The sequence below is a fragment of the Typha latifolia genome, chromosome 14 (assembly GCF_019914945.1).
Source record: "Typha latifolia isolate L0001 chromosome 14, TyphaL0001v2, whole genome shotgun sequence".
In the NCBI taxonomy this organism is placed as follows: domain Eukaryota; kingdom Viridiplantae; phylum Streptophyta; class Magnoliopsida; order Poales; family Typhaceae; genus Typha; species Typha latifolia.
In genome coordinates this window covers 1,452,658-1,470,014 of record NC_133099.1, presented here as the reverse complement: position 1 = coordinate 1,470,014, position 17,357 = coordinate 1,452,658, and the positions used below count along the sequence as shown (strand labels likewise).

The 17,357-nt window shown below is 35.9% G+C and overlaps 3 protein-coding genes across 3 annotated transcripts; 1 reads left to right on the top strand and 2 right to left on the bottom strand.

Annotated features, from left to right (window-relative positions):
- Positions 1-548: 548 nt before the first annotated feature.
- LOC140800907 (GEM-like protein 7) lies at positions 549-2,305 on the bottom strand. Its single transcript, XM_073155832.1, has 4 exons — positions 1,841-2,305; positions 1,633-1,713; positions 1,180-1,454; positions 549-1,014 (listed from the first exon to the last, which is right to left on the bottom strand). The coding sequence occupies exons 1-4, from the start codon at positions 1,983-1,985 to the stop codon at positions 823-825; spliced, it is 693 nt and encodes a 230-aa protein (XP_073011933.1). The 5' UTR covers positions 1,986-2,305; the 3' UTR covers positions 549-822.
- A 774-nt stretch (positions 2,306-3,079) lies between these two features.
- Positions 3,080-6,803, bottom strand: LOC140800906 (transcription factor SRM1). The gene is made up of 2 exons (XM_073155831.1): positions 6,012-6,803; positions 3,080-3,992 (listed from the first exon to the last, which is right to left on the bottom strand). Exons 1-2 carry the CDS (start codon positions 6,389-6,391, stop codon positions 3,491-3,493), a joined length of 882 nt encoding a protein of 293 aa, XP_073011932.1. The 5' UTR covers positions 6,392-6,803; the 3' UTR covers positions 3,080-3,490.
- A 3,875-nt stretch (positions 6,804-10,678) lies between these two features.
- LOC140801493 (probable protein arginine N-methyltransferase 6.1) lies at positions 10,679-16,067 on the top strand. The gene is made up of 13 exons (XM_073156652.1): positions 10,679-11,060; positions 11,527-11,592; positions 11,699-11,767; positions 12,014-12,049; positions 12,431-12,496; positions 12,748-12,816; positions 13,305-13,382; positions 13,658-13,736; positions 14,044-14,138; positions 14,366-14,450; positions 14,918-15,129; positions 15,205-15,323; positions 15,605-16,067. Exons 1-13 carry the CDS (start codon positions 10,782-10,784, stop codon positions 15,645-15,647), a joined length of 1,296 nt encoding a protein of 431 aa, XP_073012753.1. The 5' UTR covers positions 10,679-10,781; the 3' UTR covers positions 15,648-16,067.
- Positions 16,068-17,357: the final 1,290 nt, after the last annotated feature.

Genomic DNA, 17,357 nt, shown 5'->3' with positions numbered 1-17,357 from the left:
CAGCATCTCTTGATTTCTCTTGCTATGCGAAGATATGGAAGTGAATTGCATTCATGGTCACTGTTAATTAGTTGACCATGTGTCATGAAGCAGCAGGAGCATTCAGCAGAGACTCATCAAAATTTCTGTCAAGTAAGGAAGATAATTAGTATGTAATGTCACTAAAGAGAGCAACAGTTGCAGCAAGAACAACAAGGAGCAGTGCAATTGTTGTCGACAGCACAACTAACATTTAAATTCCTTTCTTTAACTGATGCATCAGGTCTTTATCTTTGATTTGTTTTTATCCGGTTCATTTAGGGATATCCCTTTATGTTGAACTGCAGTTATTATCTGATAGCTCCTTGTTATGAACATGATTCCTCTTCATTCGGAATTGATGCTATCTCCATCTCTTGATGATCATCAGCATCAATTTTTCCAAATGAGGTGCATAGAAATTAATTGATTTCACCTGCAAATTCTATTCTATTCAATTTCGTCGATCCACTATACTTTGTTAACTGTAAAACAACTCTCCTTGCCAGTATTAAAGCAGTTATCGGTTACTCTGAAACTTTAAAATTCTTGAGAAAGTTACAACAGTGAATGCACAAAATTTGGACTAATATTACATTATAAGGTAAATTTCCAGAACGCTGTCGATGATGAAGGTTCCGATTTTGAGAATATATTCAAACTGGCTCTTCTACAAAAATTAAGAGCAATTTTACTGGCTCTTCAAACTAAAATTGAAGAGCAGCTTCACCCAGTGATTACAGGACTTCCAATTTCTTCTTTTCTTCTCATTCCACTCCATGTACAAAATTCTGCATAAGCCCCTCAACTAAAGTTACTATGACTAGAGTCAGAAATAGCTTGTTGAAGGTACTTTAGAGATCTTTTGTAACTAACAAAACCCATAAACCAAAACTCAAAGTCATCCACTGTGACAATCTGGATGTACTTCTGGTTAGGCTTATTTGAATTCTCACTTTGGCTGACTCTCTTTATCCTTCTCAGTGGGATGATAACCTGCCATGAAGTTAAAATTCAGTCAAGATCTGCTAAATGATTGCATGATTGGATTGTCTACAAGCAATCAAGTATGTTGGGTGGAGGATCATACACTTAATTCACTTTCTTGGAGCAATTAAGATCATAGCAGTAAAAATCTATGTAGGTTCTTTAAAGATATACCTTGTAGGGGATTCTGACCAAGTTTTCTTTGGAAGAAGTGATTGCGATAGATCTATCACTATGGAATGCAACTTTCTCATTTGAAACAAAGAGCATCCCTGCGATAGGACCAGCTGTGGTAGACAAATAACACTGGAAGGCCTTCAGCAACTTCTCCCCTTTTCCAACAGAGAAATTTTGTCTGTAGACACTCTCAATGCCTCCAGCTTGAAGGATTCTTGCACCAAGTTTCAACTTTCCTTTTACAGTTTCTGAAATTTTTGGTCCTAAACTAACTGCAATTCACAAAAGCATAAGAGATATATCACTTATTGGCTATGAATTATCCTGAAATATACCCATATCATATTTGATTAGCTAGTACTGGTTGGTATTTTAACATTTACGTAAAAACAATAATTTGGCTCAAGAATCTGGTTTACTATATGAAGAGCGGAAAAGTTACTGGCTTACCGTGATCTCGGATGCCTTGCGCAAAGGTGTCTGCTTTTTTGCTGAACTTGCTTATCCAATTAATTGCTGATTCTACCTTTCCTGCATATGAAGAATCCTGTTAGAATATTTCCCATAAACATGTAATGAACACTAAAAAACTTATAGTAAGATCATTAATACAAATGTACAAAGTCAACATGTAGATAGGCTGAAATATGGTTATTACTCTCTTTGATCTGGGAGGACTTATATGAAGTGGAATGTACGTGTAAGCTACACTCAGGAAGAGCAGGTCTCCTTCGCAACTTAGACGCGGAACTAACATTGCTCACTGGAATGCCAATGACTTGGTCGTGGCTAATGTTCTTCATGATGAATGAACCTCTAACTGTGATGCTTCAAATCCCTGGAAATTTCCTCTAGGAGAAGTTATTTGCCCAGGTCTACAGCAGAGAGGCCCTTTATAATGAGAAGAACCACTTCAAGTAAAAGGTAGGGTCTCTAAAGAAATCATTACTTTATGATGCACTATCACCATCATATCATCAATAAAGGCATTATCATGAAGCAATGAAGCAGAAGGGGGCGGGGGGGAGAGGAGGAAAGCTTCTGAATGCTAAATGCTTTTCTGCATCTTAGCTTTAATATGAACTAAGTGCAGCAGATTTCTTCACAGTACGAGGAGCAAAAGTAAATTTTAGCTCATAAACAACTGACAGCAGATAATCCAGTTAGGCATAAGAAATTGTATATATTGTGTGAGTTGAGGTGGGGGCAAATCATTTGCATGGGCTTCTTATTGTGGCCATAAACAAGTGTATCATTTTAATGGCAGGCCATGTGCTTAGTTGGTATGTGGAAGAGTACAGGACCCACCAAATCTAGGATTGTATCAGGCAAGATTCTTTTTTTTTTTTTTTTTTTTTGCAACTCATCCTTCTCACTGGATCGAAATGAGATGTGATATCCTTTAATTTCTTTTCTTCTCTGCAAGAAGCTTTGCTATCCTACAAAGGTCCATGCCTACATCCAGCATATCCACACAGCTCCGAGTCAGCGGCCTTTGTGCTGTCTTTAATCTTTATTTGGTGGGTGTCTTTGGAGAAGTTCACAAGAAGGCAAACTTTGGAGTCGGTATAGCTGTAAAGTGGATAGAATTAATAAGAGACCAACAGACCAACCAACTGATAGATTAAATCAATCATTAAAGGAAGGGGAACATAGCAACCTTCTGATGTAAGGAAAGCTCATGGAGTTTGCACTCATCTGGAGTGATCACTATCTGTCACAATCTATTGAAGGTAGGTTTATCCAAAGCCAAGACACTTCTGAATAGCTGTTCTTTTACTTAGTTCATGAAATCATTAGACGATTGATTGTCACCCAACCAAACAGCAGAGCATCAACACCAGACAACGCGGTGATACTTTCGGATTACAATAATACCAGACACATTCCTCAGAAATTATAGAGCAACACCAATTTCAACTGATCGATAAAGATATGCAGTCAATACAAATGCTAACATCGATATATCTTACATTGCATTTAGCATTTCGGATGATAGCGGTGTGCTTCAACAAAAATAGGTTGAACAGATAGACCATAAAACTAACTATACTAGCTGCCAGTGACATTTAACAGCCAGAACCAGTAGGTGTGGTCTACATAAATCTATCTGCTGTAACTTATTTAGAGACGACACATAAAAGTTGGATAAAATCCTAACGTGAGACTAACAAGTAAAAATAAGAGTCGATCTTACATGCGTGTAACAGCCACCTTATTACACAATGAGGAAGAGAATATAACAAGAACCCTATTTGTACCAGGTCTTCCTTTTTCTTTTCACTGGTTGAAAGATTTGAGCTGCTGCTTATCTGTGCGATGAAGTAGGATGCATTTGATAGGTCATCGGAGGGAGGTTCACTGGAGCACCAGGCACTACAGTTCCTGCGACGGGGGCACGAACCCCATAAGCCATATGAGGTGCGGCAGTAACAGGAAGAGTAACAGGAGTGCCAACTGCAGAAACTAGAGGGCCACCTACTGGCTGTCCAATAGTAGTGCCGTACATATTAACTCCAGGAGGCCCAGCCGATGGCTGAGAAGATTGCTTTGTAGGCTTCCCTGAATTTCCCACTGGCACATTTGTTTGACCAGTGATTGGGCCCTGAGGAGTTGATACATCTCCATTGCCGACACTGGTGATATCATGGATGCTTGATCGCCTCCTATCTTTGTTCATCGAGTTCAGACGAATAAAATACTTTTGTGCATGACTAGCCACCTGTGTTGGTGTCCTTGATATTACAAAGTTACGTGAAATGCTTCTCCAATCACCTTTTCCGTACTTGTCAAGACCAAGAAGAAACAATCTGCAGGGATCAAAATCAGGTGACCAATTCTGTAAGTAACAGTGATAAAATTCCTGGTGCTGGAAATCTATTCAATAAGATTGAAAATCTATCATCCTGGAGAAAATGATAGTAAGAGAATATAATTTTAAAGGTTCTCTTTTTTAAAGATAGTGAAATGCAAATCTGCTGCGAACGGATGGCATCTAACATGGTCATACTGAATCGGCTGACTACTTTTCATCCTTCAAAAAGAATACAAGACTATAAATGCAGAGAGAATATTCAGTTTAAGTTGATCACCTCACCTAATATAAGTTTGTTACAGAGAATATTACTCAACTTGGAACCATATCTAATTTTCTTAGCCTGAATAACATTAGCACATCTTATAGCTGCAAACACATCATAAAATCACTTCTGGAATACAATTTCGTACAGAATTATTCTAAAGGGTTAAAAATAAATAAATAATTAATTGATAGGCATGGAATATAAATCGCAACAAAATAGTGCATCAGAACATCGAAAAAAGACATGACAAAAGAAATATGTTCATTCTTCAGTTAAAGCAACAGATGCAAAATATATTTTGGATCCATGAGACTAATATTAAGCAAAAAAGTGAATCCTCTTGGATAAAAATCAGGTCCTCAACAAGACAAAAAGGATAAGGAAATCTTCTACCTTTCTTTATTATAGAAGGCAAACTAGGTAGATTTCGTGATTCAAATTCTAAAAGTGTGATTACCATGTAAACAAAGTGATACAAAGATATTACCTGGACTCCTATATTCTAATGACAAGCAAGAACTAGAGAAGCAATGCTAGTTGGGCTCCTCAAAGAGATTAAGAGAACATATTGTTCTATCTGTGTAGTAGTAGAATTCTAATGAAATTCTACTGCTTCCTTTTTCTCTTCTCTCTCTCAAAAAAAATGTGTTCATTAAAATTCACTGGAGGTCAAGACAAATAAAATATATTCCCTCATTGAAGCGGTACACTTGATACAACCAAAAGCACCAAATAGAAGGAGAGCAGTTGGGCAACTCTTTACATGCAACTGACTACTGTCATATCAAGTAGAATGCATTACTAATTTATAGAAGAAATGAACAATAGGATGAATGGGTGAAAAAGGTTAATCACATACAAAGTACAAGTCAAAATAGGAGTGCTTGAAAAATATAACAGATTACATGATAAATTTGGTACCATTAAAAAGGTGTACTGCACTAGAAGTAATTCAATTCCACCTTGAAATGCAGGCAGAGTAAATTGCTTTATATGGAGAGAGTCTGACATAGGAATTAAGTAGTTCGATACACAACTATCCAAGTTCTTATCAACACTGGCATGTTCTTAAGAGGAGAAATCAAAACAAGCTGGTTTAAAAAAAAAAGATATGTTATTAGCTCTGACTAGCCCTTCAGGCTTAATGTACAGTGCAAGAAGACCACTCCAGTGCTACATTCATCGGTGAAACTAGTGAGATAAGTGCCCTTATTGTTAGTTGATGCAAACATAATATTTGACAACTGTTGTTTTTGTCAGGTCATATTAGGCCAAAATCATAGGATGATGCGGCATATACAAACAAAGGTCCCCTACAACAACTTAGCAAATTCAATCATTCGTGCTGAATAAATAAGGCAAAGAAACAGTTCATTTGATTTCAACTTTGCAACTACAGTCTTTCAAAGGAAAGATCCTCTGTGTTCATATCTCACTTCATACACCTAATTCTGAAAAGATGCAAGTACCACATCGAAAATCTTGGAAACATAACACCCAAAATTAACAATAGTAAAACTTTATATAGTCTTTCGAAGATCAAAGCTGGCATTGAATTCAAGAACTGAATGAAGCAAAATAAGGGGGCACAGTGAAAGCCAGAAATCTTGTACGACTAACCTATATGGCTAGCTAACTATGTATAAACTAATTTCCCAAAACTGCAACAGTAAAACACGAATTTTGAGTCATCTAAGACTAATTTTCAAGATAAACTAAGCAAATTGAATAGAAAAAATAGGTCACCTATGCTCATCTTCAGTCCAAGCAATCCCCTTTCGGCGTTCCTGATCGGCCCTCGAGCCCTTCCCACCATGACTCGAATCCCCATGCGAGTGCCCGCCTTTTTTACCTCCGCCGCCGCCTTCTCCGCCTTGCTCGCCGCCGTCCGAGGCGGACGAATAGCTCGGCAACGGAACCCTTCCGGACTCGATCCCGTCAACGTCCTCGACCAAGAGCTCGTAGTGATTCTTGATTTCCTCAACACTCTTCCCGGGCACCGCCGCCGCAATTTTCTCCCACCTGTCACCGGAATCCTCCGGATTATCCGCTATCGCGTTCTCAAACGCCTTCTCCTGCTCCCTGCTCCACGACGAGCTGCTACTACTCGCCTCCTCCATCACCATCAATAACCCCGGATAAACTTATCCAGCGCACAGATAGCTATCGAATAACTTCTCGGATAACTAATAGCTGAAAGAAAACAGCTCAGAAGAGGCAGGGGAGGTAATAATTTCCGGCATGGAGATGGACAAATGTGTCAGAGGATAAGCGAGGGCGGATAACGCAACGGCGACGCAAAGAGCCAAGATTCAATCTTTGCACCAAAAAGGAGGAGAACGAAGCGAAAAAAATTAATTAAAAAAAATTTGGGTCTTTCTTAGGGATTCAGTATTAGGGATTGGAGATTGGAGATTGGAGCAGAGAGGAAAAACAGAAAGAGGGATGGATTCAGAAGAGACTTGTGAATAATTTGGAAGGCCAATTCCAGTACAAACCAAATCACATAGCAGGAGGACCAGGGGAGATATTTATTCCCATTTTTTACATTTGACTGTGCAGTAAAAAGTAATCGAGAATGCAGTCAAAACCCGGTAGTAGATACCAAAATTGGTCTTCACTTGGTTGAGAAGGAGAGAGCATCAGGTGGTAGCCAAATGATTTGATAAAAATAAACTATACTCCAATCATTTAGAGCCATTCATATTTACTTTGATAGCTACTTCTGTTTGCTTCTTTTGGACTTTTTAGAAACCAACCAAACTAGTCTAGTGTAAGATGACAATATTTATTTATTATGTATCATGTCTAGTGTCTATGTGGTTTAGACAGACCACATCAATGGAGCCTAGATCCAACTATCTTGTCACCCTTCCTATTTTCTGAACTCCTTTTATAGAAGGGCAGAGATTTAGTGAGAGCTGATCTATTTGAATCAATCTGGATATGCTCTTAGGTTTTGTTTTATTTGGTTTGAAGTTAAAGCCCTAAATTCGATTAACCACTCTTATTTCTCGGTCTTAATTTTTTTGATAGTAAATTTGATTAGATATGAAAATGATAATAAGATATATGATTACTAAAATGAATCAATTTATAGGGGTTCTTAAACTCAAAGCAAATAATGCCTTAGATATTCGCGATCCTTATTATGCTCAAATTGTAATAATACATAGCGTGGTTTTAATAGTGCACTTGAGTTAACTCATTCGAGAATAGTTTAATTTCACTCTATTAATAAATAGATGAAACTTTGGTAAAAATAATTTAAAAAATTTAACTAACTAAATAAATAAACAAAAATATCCCATCCTCTTTTCACATCCTTTAATCTTCTTAATTAGTGACCTTTACAATAATTTTTTTAAATATCAAACTATAAATCGATCTTCTAATAAGTTTTTTTAATAAATTTACTTCTATCTAGAGAGTAAAAGAGAAAGTAAAGGCATCTTTATCGATCTAATTAGCTGATCAATTTTCAAAATTTTAACATGTTTTTTTTTTAAAGGGGGGATGAAAGTTATATAATTAGCTCTATTTTTATCTTCCGGAGAAGAGGAATTTCGCCAGATAAATTAGTGCCCAATTCTGATAAGAGTTTGGATTTGGTCCGTGGATAAATCAGGAATAAAGTAGAATAATTCCATCCACTATCCGACAAGATTTAGCACCCTCTGATTTAGAATAAATGCATTAATATATTTCTACCATCCGAAGGGGATGTATGATAATTAGGACGTCCAAGCGTCCGAATCCATTAATATATATTACTCGTCATATCTCATATCCTGGACTTAAGTAGGAATAATCTTATCTTGGCTTATCCACCCTGATAACTTTATTAAACGAACAAAAATCGATAAGTTTTATCCCGATAAAATCGCGGGAATAAATATTCCTCTGTAGATATTACCACGCAGGAATAAAAACTTCACACCCACACACAACCCCCTCGGTGTCACGTGTGTCACGTGTGAATTAAAGCGGAGCCACCAGTGACCGTGGATGGTGGACAAGTGGACAAGAATAGTTGCGAAGAGGACAAGAGAGCGACACATTCCATGTACCAGGACCTAGTGGGGAAGATGGATTGTAGCAGGGGTATATTTGGGAATCAAGACGTAGTTTTAAAAACTTTTAATATGTCACGTTAACGTCTTCTATTTTTCTCTGACGCCTGAATCAGTGAAAGGCTACCGTATTCATGGGCTATTTATTTGCATAAAAAGAATTTATATTTTAGTAAATAGTAAAATTAATCTTTTGTATATATTTTGTATATAAATTATATACACTCTGTTGAAAAATTATATATATGTATTTAATGTAGAAAATAGATGGATTTAGTTTTTAAAGGTCTAAACTTATTATCGTTAAAAAACTGAGGGTTATTGATGCAAATGTCTTTGTATTTATATAGTTTTTTGTAGAGAGAAATTATATTTTATTACAAAGTGGTTAGGTCTAAATTTATTTTACTTATGTAGTTTATTTGTGTTAATTTATTTATTGCGATCTAGACTAAAGTGTAACAATTATTTTTTTAATATATTCGACTAAATTATATATCGAATTTAAAAATTCTTATAAAAATAGTTATAGATAATTAAATAAGCTTTTTAATGCATCTAAATTAATATGGATGAACTCTCGGATAAAAAATATACGATAATATATTATATTTTTTACTATATCTTTATCATATAAAATTTAATTAATATATTAAAGTTTATGAAAATTTCTATAATTTTATTTACAATAAGTATCTTGAAATTCAACCTATATTATAATCAAATATGATGAAAAAAATAAAAAAAATTTATATGGAAATAAAATGACACAAATAAAACTATAAGGGATAAAATAAATTCAAGTTCGTTTTTTAGAAAATAAAAATAAAATAAAAGTACGAATAATACCTTATATTTTCACTGAATTATAAATAAAGTTTTATTACTATTATTATTTATAAGTATAAATATCTATTTAACTAAAAAAACTAAGTTATACCTCATCGTTAAATAAATATATATAATAATTTGACATGATTGTTACAAATTAGACCTTCGAAAACAGCTTGGGGACAACCCAAAACTCTTTATTTCTGATAAAATATGATTAAATTAAGTCAGAGTGTTGCTCAATATTTTGTAACAAATGTGAGGTTTCATTTATGATAATAAAACATATAACTTTAATTATTCCTCTGTTTTTTTTTTTTCTTGACATTTAAGAGGAGTGTTAGTGGGCCAATTTAGATTTGGAGTTATGTCAGATGACCACAGCTCCACTAGCTCTGTCAGAAAATACTCTCAAGCATAATTTGCAAAGATTATTAGCTATTCTTAAACTATTCTTAATCATTTTTTACATAGATTCAAAAACCTTTTTTTACCACACTTTGATTTTTTTTACTATCTAATATCTATCTTTTTCAACGATGTTAGTAAAACATATTAGTGAATGACCATCTTACCTTTAAATTTTTTTTTTCCTTTTATCCACTATAAAATAAAATTAATATAATTTTAGAGAGTTAAAATTGATCACATAATAGTCAAGTAATACTCTGTTACAAATCGGCCTAATATGATCCGCAACGGTTCTGAAACTTGGATCCTAGTTTGATAGCTATTCAATGGCTATATGGATGCTAGGGTTAGATCTTGGTGTGACGGGGGAGAAATTGTGGAAGAAGGTGGTTAGAGGTTGAAAAAAGCCGACCAAAGACTTGGGCGGTGAAAAAAAGAAGATAGGAGAAAATGCCAATGACTAGAGACAAAGAGAAGGAGATAGGGCTAAAGCCAATTCTAATAACAAGATTAGATCCCAATTATAGTTTTCTCCACATATATATAGAAGCTCACCTTAAGGGCTTCTTAATTAACATAAACCCACTCCAAACAACCATAACAATTCTTAACTTAATCCACACTTTCGCCGCGGTGCGTTCGAACGCGGAATTTCCGTTATTTGTCGATGCGAACGTGATGCAAGCGTTCAAACGCACCATAGCAAACATTAATTTTATTGCTTCTACATACTCAACTAGATAAATTGGCTCATTCCCATTAATCCAATGTCGTGCATAGAGCCAATATAGATCGAATCGTATCATACTCTTAAGCAAAAAATTAAGATATAGGCATGTTTATTTGATATTTTTCTTAAGTAATATTAGATAATTCGGAAGGTCAAAGTGCTATAAAAAAATAAATAAAAGAAATTATATAAAAATGACCAATAATTTAGGGGTTAAGGTGTAATTATCCTAAAAATATTAAAATAGGAAAAAAGAATTAATACATTCGATAACGGGCGAAACGGAACGGGAAAAAGCCCGTTACCGGAAAGGACAAGGAGGCGAAGAAAAAGAGAGAGATCCCAAAACCCTTCAAATAGCATCTCTTCCCTCTTCCTAAATAGAAAGAAGCAATACGGCAGTTAGCTTCCTCGATACTTCTCCTCCCTCTCTTCTTCCTCCCTCTTTTCTTCTCATCCGTCTCGTTCTCGATGTTCTCGGGAAGCTCGGCCCACACCAATGGCTACTCCTCTCACGGGCGTCGGAGGCCAAGGCAACGCTCGAGAATGGCGAGAGACTATAATGGCGGAGGCGACGGATCATTTAGGGTTTGCTCTTATCCGGCGGCGTCTAATAGTAGCACTATTGCCACTGTGTCCTATGCGCAGCAATCCGATGGAGATAGGGTCGCCGCTTCGCACCGTGGGGAGTACGATAGGGTTTACTTTCAGTCGTATTCCCATATCGCGATCCACGAGGAGATGATCAAGGTATGTTCAATGGTCTTCTCCTGTTCTTGATCTGGTTTACCATCTCGTGGTTCCTGATTGCCATTGTTGTCCCAGTTACTATTGAGTCTATTAGCGGGTTAAAATTCTTGCCCTTGCTAATCGGCGCAATGCGGACGATTTCGATTTCGTTTTCCAATTTTGGTGGGATTTTGGGATTTGATCTAGGTTTTCTAATTTCTGTCAAATAGTATCCTAAATCTTTAATGTACTACAAACTTACCTCTTGGTTCTGTACTTGAGGTGTTCCGGTTTATGAGGATCTTAAGTAGTAATTGCGGATATTGAAGTAAGTAGTTTTGTCTTGATGAATGAGGAAAGGGAGCTTTAGAGTACATCATTGCACTATTTTGTTTCGTTAGATACTGAAGTTAAATTTTGATATCAACTAGGAATTACCGACTACCCAGTGTTATAATAACTTGAATTGCTGGCTTATACTTCATAGGATCATGTGCGGACTGATACTTACAGAGCCGCAATCATGCGTCATCAGAATTTTATTGCAGGCAAGGTAATGTTTTCTGCAGCATATGTAAAACTTTTAGTGGGAAGTAAACTCAAAGCATAACACTGTTAAATTGATTATCCTTCATCTGTGTAAATAATTTTACTGGCAGGTTGTCATGGATGTGGGTTGTGGAACAGGCATCCTCGCCATATTCTGTGCTCAAGCTGGTGCTAGACGGGTAAGCATGCTGCACTTCACAATTATTTTTTCTAATAAAATAACTGGGATATTGTACTACAAGGATTATCTCCGTTCATGATTCAGGCGCAATTTATCATGTCATTCCTTTAATGTTACATGGCAGGATCTTTAGTAACTGTAAATTTTTTTGTGATTTTGGAAATGTTGCTTCTTTTATTTTTTTTTTTAAAGCATCGGACTTTTTATTTCCTTTTGACTCCATTGGATTTGCTTAACCTTGCAGGTATATGCGATAGAAGCCAGTGACATTGCTATTCAGGTATATACTTGTTTTGCCATGATATTCTAATCTGAGGACAACAATGCTTTTCAATTGTTATTTTCGTTTTTCAATATTCTCTACTCTTTAGCTTATTGTAAATTATGTTTCAAATGTTTAAGAACAATCCCAAGACTTAAGAGTACTGATATAAAATTCTTACATAAATCTAGAAAACCTTAAGGCATGATTAAGATAATATTTTAAGTAGTGGAATTTGATCCATCATTTTCTGATAAATAGTTTCCTTAGTAGTTATTCACTTATTCTACTTTATAGTTATTGTAGTTCCCTTTCAGGAAATTTAATTACCTCTCTCATTGTAATAGGGAAGGTTAGATGAGATGTGTTTCTGATTGTTCCATTTAAATGATTTGCCAGGCTAATGAGATTGTTAAAGAAAACGATTTATCTGACAGGGTCATCGTCTTCCATGGACGAGTTGAGGTAAGGTTTTGTAACTTTTTTGCTGCTCCTATTCATGAACAGTGAAAATTATCCTGTTCATGATATAGTGCTGTAACTGGTTGGATCTTTCTGAGAAGTCTTATAATTTGATTAATTTCTAGACTTTAACATTACATAATCCATGTAGGAAGCCATACATTTTGTTCTTGCAAGTGTGAAGAAGATTCTTCTTTTTCCTGTTTTCTGTGGGTTCCTTTCTTTTAAATTTGCACCATTTATGTCAAATGCAGGACGTTGAGATTGATGAGAAGGTTGATGTCATAATATCTGAATGGATGGGTTATATGCTTCTGTATGAGGTATGTAATAGCCTCACTTCACAACTATGTTGAAGTTCATTATAGTGTTTTCATGTGTCCCAACACGGTGGGTTTAAACTAGAGAATCACACATGTAGAAATTCAAGTTTGAAGGTCATAAAATCAAAGTTTAAATACTTGATTTGATTACAAGGTCTAAAACTCTTGCATAAAAATGCCAATTTTTGAGGCTCTGTTGGATCTAGTACGCTCAAATTAGAATCTATATCCCTGAAAATGTTAGGATGCTTTGCACATAGAGCATCCTTATACATGTTGTAGAGCAAATTTAACCGTTTAGATTCCAATTCATGATCTTGATTCCTGAAAATAGGCTGTGTAAAATCTACGAATTTCAACTTATGCTTATTTCGAGCTCACTATAACTTAATTAACACCTGTTCGTGTGAAATTCATATTGTTCATCAGGTCATCCACATCTTTTTCTTTACTTCTGTAGATTTCTGATATCATTGATTTTCATTCAGAGTATGCTAGCAAGTGTTATATTTGCAAGGGATAAATGGCTCAAACACGGGGGACTTATCCTTCCTTCTCATGCCACGGTATTATTTTCTCACACTAGCTAATTGATAGCTGTAACTTATAATTTAAAATGAGGAAGCAGACATTTTTTAAAGGCTCAAAATGTGGGACATTACAGACATCAGCTCTGTAAGCAGCAAATAACTATAATGTCGCCATTGCCAAAAAATGTCTCCATGTGGGTACTAATTGCTTTCATCACCTTACCAGCTTATAGATATGAGAGGCTGATCTTATTTTGTTATATCATAGATATTAATTTAATCTTCTACAAGATCTTTTCTTTTTCTTGCAGCTCTACATGGCACCTATTACCAATTCGGAAAGATATCAAGAAAGCATTGATTTCTGGCGTGATGTTTATGGGATTGATAGTAAGTGAACACTAACCGTTACCTTAAAAGACTCTCTTCTTGCTGTTGGGTATCTTGGATGCATGACCATTATGGGGCTGCTGGAATGTTCAACATTCAGATGATTTGTTCATGACAAAATTGTTTAGTTAATAAATTTGGAGGTTCATGATGAGGGCTTATAATATGTGCTCTTCCTACTTCCTAGTATATTGTCAGCATAGAGGCACACGAGATTCCAGAAAAGAGATTGTATAATCAAATTGGAGTTATGCTAGTGAATTACCCATTAGCAATGGCACAATTAATTTTTGGCTCATGACTGCAGTGTCTGCTATGCTGCCACTTGCAAAACAGAGTGCATTTGAAGATCCCGTCACTGAGACGATCAGTGGAGAGAATGTTTTAACCTGGCCGCATGTGGTGAGTTCCCCATTTACTAATTGATTACTTCGAGCACATCACATGGTCAACCTTTTGACTCTTTTTTTTATCATAAAAAATATTGTTATCAAAATTTGATAGTCTGTTTTCAGACTTTCAGTTAGTTACATTACATTTCCTAGAAATGTTCCTTCCACACTACATGTGCTGCTAATATTATGTTGATACCTTATTAATTTCACGAATCCTGTGGAATTTGTGAGCAGGTAAAGTATGTCGACTGCTATACTGTCATGGCTCAGGAGCTTGAATCTATTACCACAAAATATAAACTTGCTTCAATGATGCGAGGTAAAGCTATGAATTGCATGCCATCTTTTAGTTGTACTAAAACACTATATACTTTAATTTTAGTGTTGTGTTATTATAATTACAGTGAGTATATCTTATTTAGTTGGCCTTTAAGAACTTAAAGGGTGAGTTTTGATTACAGAGTGGTTATGGTGCATAATCAAATGATATAGTAATTTATTTTTGGTTTATCTAATGCTATCTCTTATAATTGTAGTCTCATCTGTTAATAGAAAATATGTGTTGTTGTTTTGGTAAAATCTAGCTATTTTAATTTTCAAGTACAATTACTAAAGTTCTTTTATCTTAGGAGTCTGAATAAGATGTCTAGGATTTGTAATAACAATTAAGAAAGGCACAATATCCTTTAATCCAGCATCCTCAGTTCCTAAGTCTCTGCTCATCAGGAAAAATAGTCAAATCCATTGTTAATAGAATGTTTAAACATTTTCTCTCTTTTTCTGAAGCCCCTCTCCACGGATTTGCTTTCTGGTTTGATGTCGAGTTTGATGGGCCAGCAGTATTACCTCCCAAAAACCATTTGCTCTTCCCTCCTGGAAATTCATCCTCTGATTTGTATTCACATGGCGGCTCTATCCAGAGGAAGAGGCGGTGTAGAGCTGATGAAACAGTTATACTCTCCACTGCGCCTGAGGATGCTCCAACACATTGGCAACAAGTACTTCAAATTCACCTTATAGCACTATTATTCTCAATCTTCTAAAGCATAAGATTAACATGTTATCTTTTGCAGACCATTGTCTACTTTTATGATCCTATAGAGGTGAATCAAGATCAAGTAATAGAAGGTTCTGTGACATTATCTCAGAGCATGGAGAATCCTCGGTTTTTGAATATTCACCTTGAATACTCGTATGTTCTGATTCCCCTCTGAAGTTTGAATGATAGTAGTATAGCAGCCCGATTTCATGCTGGGCCTCAATGGCGAAACCCTCAAACATTCACATCAGCAGGAAGATCTATTGATAAGGATCACTTGATTAAGTGATGCTTAACAAATCTGATGAGTATTTGATGCCTCGCATGAAATCTGGCCTTATTGTATTACTTTCTTTTCCCTTGTTATGTTCTAAATTAATCCTCTAGGACAATTTGTCTTCTGATCTCACACGTATGGTATTCTGTGCTAGCAGTTCAGGTGGTCGATCCTTCATAAAAGAGTCTGTGCTACGATGATTGAACAGGGGGCAGCTAGTAAGGATTTCTGGTTGCTTCGTCTGTCCCACAGAAATTGTCTGACATCTTGCAAGAGCACCATCCAAAGGGATATCATAGCTTTTTGATGGAGATTGCTAGAACCAGGTGACTCTTCATTGGGTTTTTGAGAGATATTTATTGTAGAGTTTGAGCTTTCATCTGCAAATTTCCAAGGAAGATCTGCTATAGAGCATTCCTCCTGCATGAAGGGTGCTAGAGTTAGTGAAAAAACATAGGGTACGGTGGAAAAAGAAACGGGATTTGAATTGACCTAGAAAGTAGAAATAGATCTTTTGTAATTTTCTATTGATTTTACACGAAGGGAAAAAAATTCTTTAAATAGCTAAAGGTAGAACCTTTGATCTTTTTGTTTATGCTAAAAGAAAAGTTTTTGATCTTCTTGCTTTCTGGTGAAAACTTAATTTATTTAAGCTCTCTGCAACCAATATGTAAACAAGTGGCAGTGGCAGGTACTGGCAAGTAGACATACATTTTGGTAGATTAATCAAACTTGAAATGGGTGTTAAGAATCCAGTTCCTTCTGAGCCATTGCCATTCCCAAAATTCATGAAGAGAGATGTTGAACATGTCAAGGTGCTTACTGGACAAAGCGTTACTGTTGTCATAATGTGGGCAGAAGAGTGGACAAATCCCTTTGCAGGTAGGTTTGTGTCACCACCAGCCCATGATGTTCTCAGTGTGGCTTTCAAGGATAGACTGATGACAGTTGGAGAGATAAGCTTGCACTTTATGCAGCATGAAAATAAGGTACCTTTGAATCAAAGCAATTGATCCTAAACATAGGTGGTTTGGGGACTAAAGGAGAAAAGCCTGAATGACTCAGCTTGATTTCTTACCTTAGCTTTTTTAGGCAAACATGACATGATTATCTCTATATTTTTCCCATATGCTTTACTTTTTGATGTCTTTGATGAGCCACCTTAATAGATTGAGCAGGCATGCAGTGGTGAGATATAATTTATATCTCAATTCACAGTAAGGTGTTTTACGTGTGTAGCATTAGTTAGATTGTTGTTGCTCTTTTAAACTTGGTAAGGTAGGAATTTGAGTCATCACTTATCTTTGGTGTACCTATTGAGGTATTCGAAGCTTTATCTTTATTTATATAGTTGCTAGCAAAGAGGCCAGTTAAGATATTCAAATTATAACAGTGTATCTAGTGATGAAAATGAAATCTATGTTTCTATGATTAAGGATTATTAAAGTCCTATTTTTAGGGGTGGCCAACTGAGTATATATTCGACATCCTTAGCCTTGTATCTCTTGTCCTAAGGAACACCATCCTTTTAATGTAATAGTTGGAATCATAGACACGACTAGCTTTCTCAGTGCAGCTCTTTTGGAAACATAAACTCCACTTAGTGACTCTTAATAGATCCAAAAGCTCAAAAGGGCTCTGACCTATTCATGACTAAAGGAGGAAGTATTTGTATATCCTTAATGATGCTGATGCCACTTGGTCCAAGGACATGACCATGACCATGACCATGTCCATGTCCAAAGCTATTGTCTCTTCTTTGCATTCCTTGCTTTCTTACAGTGTCACCAAGGCTTGGCATTAGTGGGCCTTAGTCATTGAAGAAACCCAGGAGCTTGCCTCAATAAAGTGTGCCCCAAGACCTCCTTGGGTATTGGACTTGAGATGTTTGCTCAAACTTGGAGGGAGAG